The sequence below is a fragment of the Electrophorus electricus genome, chromosome 19, assembly GCF_041902795.1.
Source record: "Electrophorus electricus isolate QZ-2024a chromosome 19, ASM4190279v1, whole genome shotgun sequence".
NCBI classification, from domain to species: domain Eukaryota; kingdom Metazoa; phylum Chordata; class Actinopteri; order Gymnotiformes; family Gymnotidae; genus Electrophorus; species Electrophorus electricus.
Window position 1 is genome coordinate 7,043,213 of NC_137515.1, and position 12,399 is coordinate 7,055,611.

The 12,399-nt window shown below is 45.2% G+C and overlaps 1 protein-coding gene across 6 annotated transcripts in view; it reads left to right on the forward strand.

The window, feature by feature from the left end:
- Nucleotides 1-12,399, forward strand: part of ptbp3 (polypyrimidine tract binding protein 3) — a 51,346-nt gene that overhangs the window by 14,302 nt on the left and 24,645 nt on the right. For 4 of the 6 annotated variants that reach the window (XM_081702422.1, XM_081702416.1, XM_081702417.1 and 1 more), the window contains one exon: nt 9,172-9,247. The exons of the other annotated variants lie outside the window; for them this stretch is intronic. In XM_081702422.1, the coding sequence (XP_081558548.1) occupies nt 9,223-9,247 (25 nt within the window). In that variant the 5' untranslated portion in view covers nt 9,172-9,222. Of the gene's footprint in view, nt 1-9,171; nt 9,248-12,399 lie in introns of those variants that run through there. 6 annotated transcript variants of the gene reach the window in all.

Here is a 12,399-nt window from a genome sequence, read left to right on the forward strand (position 1 = left end):
CACCCCGTGTCCATCATTAATATTTACGCGTAGGCATCGCTGTGGAGGCCGGAGACGAGCACGCACCTGCGGCACACGCGCACCGCGCAGAACGGGTTGGTTTCAGCAGGTTTTGCATCCTTTCGTTTTCAGTGACGTTCGCTGAGATGGAAGAGGGTTAAGCTCGACAGAGTTCTCTCTGTTCTTGTATGATCGGAAGCTCTGCTTTCACACTTGTGGATCGTGGTGTTCTGTCAGCATCTGAGTTGTGATGCAGAGCAGATAATTGTCCATAAACTCTCTGCTCTTCAGGAGAAAAGCTGTACTTCTTTTCCCCAGTTGTTGGGTGTGGATGTGGGAAAGTGTGTGTGTAAGAGACGGTTTTTGGCAAATGAGAATTCCTGGTTATCTCCTCTCCTCCTCCTCCCATTCCCACTCTCCACGTGGGCATTTTGGTTCTGGCCACCCTGGAGAGACAGCATGACCCGAGCATGACTGGAGACGGGTGTAGATCAGCCGTCAGAGAGACTGCGGCTGTGCCCGTGGAAGCATGATTTCGCCTTCTTGTGGGGCGTGGTGAAGCGACGGAGACGCAGGCAGGGTTGCTGCGTTACACAGAGAGAGAATTAACAAAAAAAAATAAAAAATCATACAGAGAAAATGAAGGAAGAGAGAAAGGGGATAGAGGGATGGGAGAGGAGGATGGGAGCGAGGGAATGATGGAGGACAGAAATAGAAGCAGAGGGAGTGGAAGAGAATGGAAAGAATCAGAGAAACTGTAGACCAGGAGAAGAGGCCTGATGGTGAGGCCTTTGTAGAGAGTGCGATCACAGTGGACTTTAGGCTGCTCCTGTGCCTGGAATCAGTGTGCCCATGTGTTCTTTCAGACTGACGCACTGAAAGGTGCCATTTTGCCTTGTATTGTGTGATTTTGTTTTGTTTTTTTGGGGGGGGGGTTGTTTTGTTTTTTTCTTTTTACATGAAAATGCAGTCAGGCTTACAAGCTGTACTCAAGGACTGGTGTCCTTCTTTGGTGTGGTTTGTTCCGGGTAAGGCTACAGTTTGTCTCCTGTGACAGCTGAAATTCTTTTCATTGCTTCCTATCTGCTCTGTTCTCCTTTCCTTTCTCTGCTTTCTGCTGTATTCTCCTCTGCTCTCTTCTCCGCTCTCCCCTCCGCTCTCCCCTCGGCTCTCTCCTCCGCTCTCCCCTCCGCTCTCCCTTCTGCTCTCTCCTCTGCTCTCCCCTCTGCTCTCCCCTCCTCTCTCTCCTCTGCTCTCCCCTCCCCTCTCCCCTCCTCTCTCTCCTCTGCTCTCCCCTCCTCTCTCTCCTCCACTCTCTCCTACGCTCCTTTCTCTTCTCTCTGTACTCTGTTTGCATGGTCCTCTGGTCTGCTTGCTGGTGCTCTTGTCAGCAGTGCTGCTTTAATTGGATTGTGCTTCTGGCTGTGTTGGTCCAGTTGTATCCGGTTACTGATGAAGGGGGCCAGCCTCAATAATAGATATCCCAGACAATAGAGCCGGCACATGCGAGCCCGCCCACACACACACACACACACACACGCACACACACGCACACACACACACAGTCACCCTCCCAGCCAGTGTGCATGCTTGCTGAACAGCTGTTGTGGACTACACTGCCTCTCGAGATTGCTTACTAACCTGTTGCCTCCCGCATTCCGCCTCTCCCTTTGTCTCTGTGTGTCTGATGGCCCTGTCGTACTGGGTCACCTGTTACCAGGAGCATGGCCTTACTGTTCTCCGGGCTTGGACTGAGTTCATTTTGTGCCTGGACGAACCCCTCCTCTCCCCTTCTGCCTTCAGTTTTACAAGCACAGTGATGCGAGTGTATCTATATGCACACACTCATGCGCTTTCTCCCTCTCGTACACGCGCACACACACACCCGCCCTGATCTCCCTTTCCGTACGCTGGTGTCTCTCTCTCTCTCCATCCCTCCCTCTCTCAACAGTGTAAGCCTCTCTCTTACTTACTCCACTCTTGGTCCTGAATGCAATTCTCTCACATCCCTCTCTCTCTCTCTCTCTCTCTCTCTCTCTCTCTCTCTCTCTCTCTCTCTCTCTCTCTCTCTCTAACACTCCTCCTGCCTCTACCTCAACTCTGTCTGACCTGTCTCTCTCCTCTGTCTGTTCTGTCACTTGTCTACCCAGAGGACTAACTTGGCATGCTGTCAATAACGTGCAGGTACTGTAACCTCGTGTGCAATTTTGAACAGCCTTGTCTTTTGCTGTTGTTTATTTCGTTTGTTTGCACAGACTTATCCAGTAGATTGTGACATGTAACAAGTGTAACAGCTGTTATCAGGACATCTGCTGCCATTGTGTTGTACAGATCTCACTGATAAACACCTTCAATACACCAGTATTGAAGGTTGCAAGTTTACCACTGATGTTTTTAATTTCCTCTTCTTTCTGTTTTGGGGGATGTGGTGTTTTACCAGAAATTATAGCTTTTAGAGAGGGAAATGTCTCTATGTACTGATTATGGTCCTCTTGATATTGTTGGCAGTTCCTCTTACATTAGGTCAAAAATAATCTGGAATTCATGCTTGTTAATAACTAATCTACATGGGTATGTTTGGTATGTTTGTATGTTGCGGGTGGTGTTTAGATGGCGAGTCATTTGCATGCTTCCCTGCCCGCTCCACCTGTTAATGGAAGCAGAGTTTGTGCTCCGTTTCTCCTACGTCTGGCCTGAATATGTGACGGCCCAGTGTCTCTGTGAATGTGCTCGCCACACGACAGCAACGCAGCACCGAGCACAGGAAGACGGCGTCGCTCCAACCCGATCTGTTCACACGGGTGACTGCACAGCCTGTTATTTATGGGATTAGTGAAGAATCTTCGCATGACCTAGTCCAAACAAAACAATGAAATCGATTGAACTCTTATTTGTTTTGAACTATTTTATTAATCTTAATACCAACATCTGCAGTCTGGAGAAGCCAAAAAAGGCCCGAAAAGGTTTATGACAGGCTAAACACACACTCAGACCCTTTACGTGTGTGTGCGCGCCTTCATGCAAGTGCACTCGGACATTTGGTGCGAACATGGGAGTGCATCGGAGATAAATGACAGATGAGGCAAATAGTTAATTTGGCAGAGTGTATGGGTAATGTGAATGAGCTGAAGAGTAATTCACGTGCACAATGAAAAGCTTTTTTTCCTTCAGAATTTGCTTAGTGACTATTTTAGTTTATGTCACAATTACTAACAATAAACTGCATTGACAGTGTGACCTCGTTACCTGTTGGGACGCACGTTTTCTCATATATTTGCTCCTTGACCTCTTCCTGTTTTAGACCTGTAATTCTTACGACATTTCTTTCTTGGGCTGAGTCTGGTATGGCAGAAACTGATTTCCATTACAGAAGTGCATCTCCTTTAGGATAAGAATACAAGAGGATTTAGAATACACGTATGAGACCCAATACTACCTCCTACCTTCTCATTCTCTGTGTGTGCGTGTGTGTGTGTGTGTGTGTGTGTGTGTGCACACTCGTGGTTCAGAAATGACAAAGATTGTTTGTCACAATTGATTATAACTTATGATATACCCATAATAAAACTTTACTAAATAAAACGGCAGATTTTACCAGAAAACAGCAGCAAACGGGCAAAAGTAATCAAACATTTCATTGAATTGAAACTAAGATCTTGTTTGTCAGTTTAATTTACTTAATCTGATTCTTTAAAAAAAAAAAACAAATACAGTTAAACACAGCAGTATCAAAAAACAGAAATACAGTTACACATCAAACTGTTTAGGCCGATTTATATTTATGCCATAAATTCAGAACACCTGAATACACATTAAAATGAATGATTCTCACAAAAATAACCGGGCTAAAGGGCAGGTTAATGACCTTAACATTTGAGCAAATTGTTCATATACGCCTTTCCATATGTTCTATTCGAAAAGTTGATTTGAAGGAAATTTAATTTCTGTCTCATTGATGGTAAAAACCAATTGATGCCATATACCGTCTTGTGTGAAAACCAGACAGACAGACATCAGATCAGACCTTAGATCGGATCTTTTGCATGAAGAGAGAGGGAGAGCGTTTGGCCTTTCAGCATTTCAGCATCAATATTTCTATAGTTTCACATACTTTATAGAAAATGAACAGTGTGACCACCCACCCAAGTGCCGGCCAACCCAAGTCTGCCTTCATTACAAGACTTATTCATTTGTTTGGAGTTATTTATATATAAGTAATCATACTGCAAACACCATTGTTTCCTCTTCATTCAGACATCTGGCTTCAGTGTCGTGAACACGCCACGATGCCCTGCCTGACTGATATGTGAATCCAATAACTCTGCTATGAGCCACGGGAGTGAATAAACACAAGGCATCAGAAAACATCAAACCGCCTAGGTGTTGTTTTCACGTTGCGTAACATCTGCGGGAGAGGGAGAGTTGGTTTCACCACCCCGTGCGTCTCCGGTCACCCGCTCTGACCCTCGAGAGACGAGGCGATGGTTTATCCTCCCGGCTTATTTTGGTTCTCTCGTGTGAGGAGATGTGAGAGAAGTCTGACAAGACCAAAAGCCAGTTGCTGGTGCGCATTCATACCGTTTGTTCTGCGCACCAGCAAAGAGTGCTCACTGCTACACGGATCCACTCATCAGTTCACTTACCAATTCAGCTGATGGAAAATGTTATGTTCTGACATCACCACAGTAAACGGGCAGTTTGACCCAGCAACACGCAGTAGTAACAGTAACCACACAGCCTAGTGTCTCCAGGCTGCCGGTATTGATTTCTTGGCTGTCAGCTCAGTTTTTATTTTTCGAATCACTAATAAGCTTTGGGTGATTCTGTACCTGACTGGTGACGCATGCTTCTGAAAGACTAATCCATAAGGATAAGGTCGTCTTCGGACAGAGCAGTGCATAAGGTAGACGAATGTTTGTTATCTGTGCGTGGTTAAGGGTAGACTTAGGAAGCGCAGAATTACAAACTGATCTTTCTTTTGTAGGTTTCATTAACATTTTACAGATTCATCCACATTTAAAACCAGGAAAAGTGGCATTTAGAATTTCAAAAGACCCCTATGAGAATAGGGTCCAATATCCATCTGGGAACATAATGGCTTTATTTAAATGCTGTGTATTTTTTGGCTTTGGCTGAAATATAAACAGCTGTACTAGTTGGTGAATGTCTTTTAATCAGATTTTTCATGTTACTGTCACAGAGTAAGATGGCACTAGACTCTGGCTGGCACATCCATTTGGAAACCACACTAACCTCAGTGTGAGCTGTTGCCATGAATATTCCCTTTTGGTTATTAAATCAGCAATTCAGTATCGCACTGTGCCTGGAGGATTGAGTCCTCGCATGTTGTCGTGGATGATGGGCAGAAGCCTGAAACGGTGATTTGGCACAGTGGCTGTGTTGCATTCCCCGACACCTTTAACCCATCCTGCTGTGGTTTGTTTTGCTTCAGCTGTGTTGTAGCATGTGACGCGCGCTGTTTTGCAGATGTTTTGCTTTTCCCACCTTAAAAAGCTGTCGTAGAGCCTGCATCAGGCTGGCCTCGAGTTCAATGAACAGTGAAAATTGTAGATTGGTGTTATTAGCTTTGGCATCTCTGACAATCTGATTAATTTTTTTCTGGTTTGGTGTTTTTTTTTTTAGTTAAATGATTTTTTTTTCTTCTGAGCTCCACTGTGTAATGTAAGCTTCTAAGAAGCAAGCTTACATATCTATCAGAGATGAGGGCAAATTTTCACCCAAGGGCTACAGCACAACATTCTCTACTTGGTTCCTTGGACATTATATCATATTGACAAAAACATTATATTCTGCTCTAATTTACACTTGGACATCTGTAAAGATGTTTTGTGACAACAGCTGTTGTAAAAAGCACTGTATATCTAAGTTTGCCTTTGACTTAGGTTTCCTCTCTTAAAATCTTTCTCCGTCTCTTTTGTGTACTTATTTTGCATTTTCATAAATACCCATTAGAACATCTATTCAAAAAGAGGTGTACTCATGTACTCGATCACTCTACAGAGGATGGAAATATAAAACAGATTCCTCTTGGGTCATATTACATTATGTTTACTGAGACTTCTCTTAAACATCTAAGCAAATTTTGTGTATTGTTCTTTCAAGTATTTCTTGAAATATAGTCATGAGAAGGTTTTGTTATGGTACATTGGTGTTTAGCCAGTCCTTGGGAGAAGGTCACCACCTCATCTTCTCCAACTACTGGCCATGCACTACGGTTCAATGCATCAACATTAAGGGAGGAGTGCTCCCATCTCTCTACTGTGCGACCAGTCATCCGATTGGTTGATGCGTTGCTTGGCTACAGGGTGACACCCTCATTGCCTTCTCTCTCTGCCAATGACAGGAGAGCCAATTAGTTTTCTTCCCTCTTGCCTTCGCATATTTCAAGAAAAGCAGCATGCTTGTGTTCCTTCGGAACCTGTCTACGCTTGTGCATAATGAGTGTTGTGTTGTGTTGAGCAGATGTATGATGTCATTCTGGGCTACAGACCTTAACCAGTAGCTGCAGGTTGGGCATCAGTCCTGGCAGTGCAGGAGAGAAGACTGTTTCTGAAATGGGCACTGTTCCTCCCCACTTACAGAAGCCCAGGCTGGGAGCGTGAGGGGTTCCTCCCCACTTACAGAAGCCCAGGCTGGGAGCGTGAGGGGTTCCTCCCCACTTACAGAAGCCCAGGCTGGGAGCGTGAGGGGTTCCTTCCCACTTACAGAAGCCCAGGCTGGGAGCGTGAGGGGTTCCTCCCCACTTACAGAAGCCCAGGCTGGGAGTGTGAGGGGTTCCTCCCCACTTACAGAAGCCCAGGCTGGGAGCGTGAGGGGTTCCTCCCCACTTATCTCTCCCTCTCTTTTACTCTGCCATGTTTAATCTTCCCCTGCCCCCCCTCACATTCATGCTCTGCCTCAGTCTCTCCCTTTTGCTCTCTCACACTAATTAAAAGCACTTAATGATGATGGTGTAGAACAGGCTGAATGTCCTGCCTGGTGTGGTCAGCTCTGCTGGTGTAATCACCAGTGCCACCTGAGCTAATCCTCCAGGAGGGTGCTTGGAGATATGGCGGTTACCATGCAGAGAGTGTGTGCGAGCGCGCGAGCGTGCGAGGCACTTGCGTGATTTCATTAGCCTCGGAGCAGCACGGGTCAGAGCAGGATCCCTGCGGTCCATTTGTTTCTCGCTCGCCACACGAAATGTCAGCAGCACCAGAAAAGAGCTTAGCTGTAAAGGGTAAAGAGATCCGATCTGGGTTGGGCGTGGTTTTTTCCTCTCGCTCTCCTTTTGCATATTCATATACTGAAGCTCATTTGAATATGCTCTTAAAAAAAAAAGCAAAAGATAAGCCCTCAGCCCCTGCCTGGTAAAGAAGTGAATAAGGTTGGGGGTGGGGCGGCACAGCATGACATTAACCGTCTCTGCGGCAACACAAACTCCCTCCCTTTGTGCTTCACCTGGTAGAGCTGTGTCCGTGGGTGTTTGGTGAAAGGCAACCCCCCACCCACCCACCCCTGTCCACTGCCGGTAAGCTCCACCATGCATACTAATAATAATGCTGGGTCAGGCTTGACATTAATAAGGAACACCAGCTGTCTTGTTTTGTGATTCAGAAGTGCTCCCTGTGCTCCTCTCTGAGCTTTAGGATATGGCAGACTGTGACCTGACACTGGACTACTGGGGCAGATTCCCTTATGTTTGTTTTGCTTTACTGGATTGTGGCCTTGTCGATCCGTTTGCCCCCCACCTATTGATTCTGGGTTGTTTTTTTTATAGACACTTGGAAAAGGCTGCATGCTCATGTTATTACCACAGAGAGGAATATATTGTTTATGCTATACAGTTTTCTAAAAAGCACCTCAGAGATAATAGCTACAATAACACTTTAAGCATTTGTCTGAATGTGTCTAGAAAGCTGCATGTTGCCACGTTGCTTGTACATGGCCTTACCCTTCAAGACTGGTCTCATCCTGCATCTTTCTCTTCAACGACTGAGTTGAAGAGCCTCTCAGCTTGTTCGTTGTCTGAATACAGTGAATGTTTCCTGGATGGTCACTCAAAGTCAAATTTATTTCTTTCGTGCTTTTTACAACAGCCATGGTCACAAAGCAGCTTTACAGACGTCCTGGGCCAAGCCCCCAGTGAGCAAGCCAGAGGCGACAGTGGCAAGGAAAATCTCCCTAAGAGCACGAGGAAGAAACCTTGAGAGGAACCAAGACTCGGGGGGGGGGGGGGGGGGGCTCATCCTCTGTCCACTCTTTTTCTAGCTCTGAATGAAAAAACAGTGAAGTTAGTAGCTGTGCAGGAAGTCCGCTGGTATTCGCTCCTGTTTAGGAGGAAATGTGGATGAGCAAACGTCCTCTACTGCCTGCTTCACCCAGCCATTGTGCATCAGCCATCTTGTAGCAGAGTACACCATGTTCTGATCTGGGCACCTTCTGAACACTAAGCTGCTAATGGCTGTGTGTGTGTGTGTGTGTGTGTGTGTGTGTGTGTGTGTTAGCTGCTCTTCTTGAGAATTGACTGTTCTGATGAAATACTCCTCCTAAATTTAACACATGCATTAATGCTATACTTGAAATAGTACTGTTTTATATGCATTTTGCCTAATGGTACAGATGGCGTCACCATTGTAATTTATGAAAATGTACTTTTACATTTTATTAGCATATAAACCTCAGAGTTGCTTATGCTCAACCTGTCTATACCTGCAAATTAAAGCTACAGTCAGTGGGTTGTTTTCAGTATCTCATGACATAGTGTTTGTTTGCTTGGTTTAAAGGTTTATAATGTATACTTATTTTAAGATAAAAATAATGGTTATATCACTGGTCATGAAAGAGTGGCTTTGGAAAACAACTAGCATTGTTAAAAGTACTCTCAGTGCTCAGTTTTAGAGCCTATATTCTAGAAATTGCTGTTTCATAAGATGAAAGGTTTACACAAGCCATATGAAATATGAAAACATAACAGCACTTTCTACTGCTGATAGTTACCGTTTTACATCCCCTTCCTGTCAGTCCACTAGCTTCCGTTATCGTGGTTTTGTAGGTTCAGCCAAAGCAGGGGTGCAGCTTTCATGCAAGAGCTGTGAAAATATACGTTGTATAAACGGTGGTTTGTAAGCGTGCCATAATCATGGTTCCTCTGTTTGTTGTGGCTTTCAGTGGGCATCTGAAGAGCCTCCCGCGTCTGCGTTCCTGTGCGGCCGAACTACCATGAGCAGTTCCACTCCATCCACAGGTAGAGCCCATGCCCTGTGTCTCCACATCAGTTCATACACACCGGTGACTCAGAGGCCACACACTTATGACAAAGATGTCTGTGATTAGAAATGTTTATTTTAAACCTTAAGAGGGGTGTCCCGAAATGCCTCGCGATTGTCTGCACCCTTTAAATCTCCAGTGTGACAAGCGCCGACGTCACGTGATCAGTTGAGGTGCGTTATGTTCTTCCATGGTGTGGTTCTTCAGACCTGTGTCACTTAAACGTACATCAGTGTTCGGTTGAAGCGGAGGACTTCGAGCGAGTTTGTTTGGCTTTTTTAGTATATGTTTTTGTGGGAAGGTGAATGAGGTGCTGCGCTGCATTAGTTGAAGCGTTGAATGTGCTGTTAGAGATCCAAACTGGGAGCTCTGAGGCAACACGTGCCTTAAGATTAGCACTGAAGTGGTTGAATGAACTCCCACTACCTGTCCATATGATCCATATTTGTCCGATTGAATCACAACGCAGATTTGGGTGCCATTTAAAAGGATAGTTCGGTGAAAATAAAGTTTACATCAGATTTGTAATTTTTAATATATTACTATGGTCATAGTAGCTCTCTTGCTCTCTCTGTTTGTGTCTCTCTTTGTCTGTGTCTCTCACTCCTCTCTCACCCTTTCTGTGTGTCTCTCTCTTTCCTGTGCATATCAGTTTACTCAGTCTTGGGTAAACTATAGGCAGTGCATTAGTGGACACTTGATTAGAATACTGAATCAGTACTTTACAGGTGCACGGAACCACAGACTAAGGTGTCAGTAGGGACTGTTATTTCTATTTGCACAACCACCACCTTTAAATGTGACCTCAGACACCCTCCTCTCACCCATGATCTAGTTTATCATTCACTGATGTAATAATACAGTCTTCTCCTCTGTGTAAAGACTTAAATGTGTTCACAGGATGATATGGCTGACACTGGGTGTTACTCTAAAACAATTCCCCAATGCTTCCTGCTGGCCTTGAGATGCTGTAGAGACAAAACTGGTCACCAGCCTCAAGAATGCAAGGTCACTGGTGACTCACGTTGACAAGTGAAAGTAGTGGTGATCATTTTGATAGCCGCCCTTTGTTCATTTACCCAACCAGTCTACACACAAACAGCCTGCAGAACCTGGAGAGAAGATTCATGTTGTGTATCTTAGGGTCTGGTTAGGGTTATCCCCAACCCATATGGAGTATCTTAGGGTCTGGTTAGGGTTATCCCAAACCCATATGGAGTATCTTAGGGTCTGGTTAGGGTTATACCCAACCCATATGGAGTATCTTAGGGTCTGGTTAGGGTTATCCCCAACCCATATGGAGTATCTTAGGGTCTGGTTAGGGTTATCCCAAACCCATATGGAGTATCTTAGGGTCTGGTTAGGGTTATACCCAACCCATATGGAGTATCTTAGGGTCTGGTTAGGGTTAACCCAAACCCATATGGAGTATCTTAGGGTCTGGTTAGCGTTATCTCTAACCCATATGGAGTATCTTAGGGTCTGGTTAGGGTTATCCCAACCCATATGGAGTATCTTAGGGTCTGGTTAGGGTTATCCCAACCCATATGGAGTATCTTAGGGTCTGGTTAGGGTTAACCCTAACCCATTTGGTGTATCTTAGGGTCTGGTTGTTCTTGTTGTCTGCTTGCTCTTATACACCTAAACCTGATGTTGGATCAAGGGAATCGGATAGCCTGTGCTTCCAGAACCAAAGCTAGGCACCTCTGTGCTAAGATGCGGTAATAGGGTACTGAAAGTGCTAATTATGGGGGTGTATGTTTGTCAGGTTCTCTGGTTGTAAACACGGGATGAATTCAACAGCAACTGTAGCATCATTTCAGCTCTTTTTCTTTAGCAGTTGCTGCATGTAGTAATCATCTGGTCTTCAAAGCAGTGCTTAAGGTTCTTTTGCGAGAGCGGGGGGTGGTGTCTCCTCTAACCCATCGCGCTGGTGTCAGTACGTCACAAGCAGGTGTCTCAGCTGCAGCAGTGTGCGGACACCCCAAACTACCTCTTCTACATCATTCCTCAGAATTTGAAAGCGCACACACACACACACACACACACACACACACACACACACACACACACACACACACACACACACACACACACACACACACACACACTGTCCGTAGGGACCACTCTTCCAGAGCCATACAAGAAGCATTTTCTGCTCCTTTTTTCGGCTTTTATTCTTTTTGACTTTCTCAAGTGAGGATGACTGGGGGAAGAAGCAAAAACCTCATCAACTTTGGGGGCGTGTGCGTGTGTGGGGCACGGGATGAAAGTGGCCGGGATGGGAATTCTCTCAGGAAGGGCCGGAATTTGTAGAATGGCTGATATAGAAGTCGCTGATGACTGGTAATAAACCCTTGCACTGTGGACTGCATTCCTTGGATTCCGAGGTGTCCTAGCAACAGTCTTACATTAGCAAGACTCTGGCCGAAGCATCACTGAATGCTCCTATGAGAACAAAGCTGCTCCAAAAACAAAGAAGTAGTAGTTGTAGTTGTAATAGTTGTAGTTGTTTTAGGGACTATACAGGCAAAGAGGAGCTCCTACGGCCTCCTCTTAACATGCTGCCAGTGTTGCTTGCTAAACGTTAACTTGCGTATTTAAGACAATCTTAATGCTGTTATGCTCTTGGGAAACGGGCGCTGAGCTAGGATTGTTTATTGTGCACATCATACACATCACACATTTTGAACTGATATTTTACCATTTAGTTCAAAATGATAAATATTTGGTTTTCACACGATGTCCTCTTTCAAACCCCGTGTCACATTTGGTTCAGAAGATGGATGCTGTAATGGCCTCAAATGCACAGTGTGATGTGTGTGGGGATGAAGGGTCGACAGGAAGCAGATCATTGGCAGTTCTCTGGCTGCATGTCAGGACCAGTGTCAGCCACAGCAAGGGCTGCACCGGGCAGGAAACAAAAGATGCATGCACATGTTCTCCCTGCGTGCTGTGTGTTTGTTTAGGGCTGCGTCTTAATGAAGATTGGATTTAAGGCCAGTCATTTTTCTGTTTTCTTTGGGTCTGCCTGCAAATGAGGAGATCAATTTTCGATCAAAAGCAGTCATGAGCTGTGTATTCCCCAAATTTTGCACTTAAAATCCAGCTTCCCTCCTAAACAACATT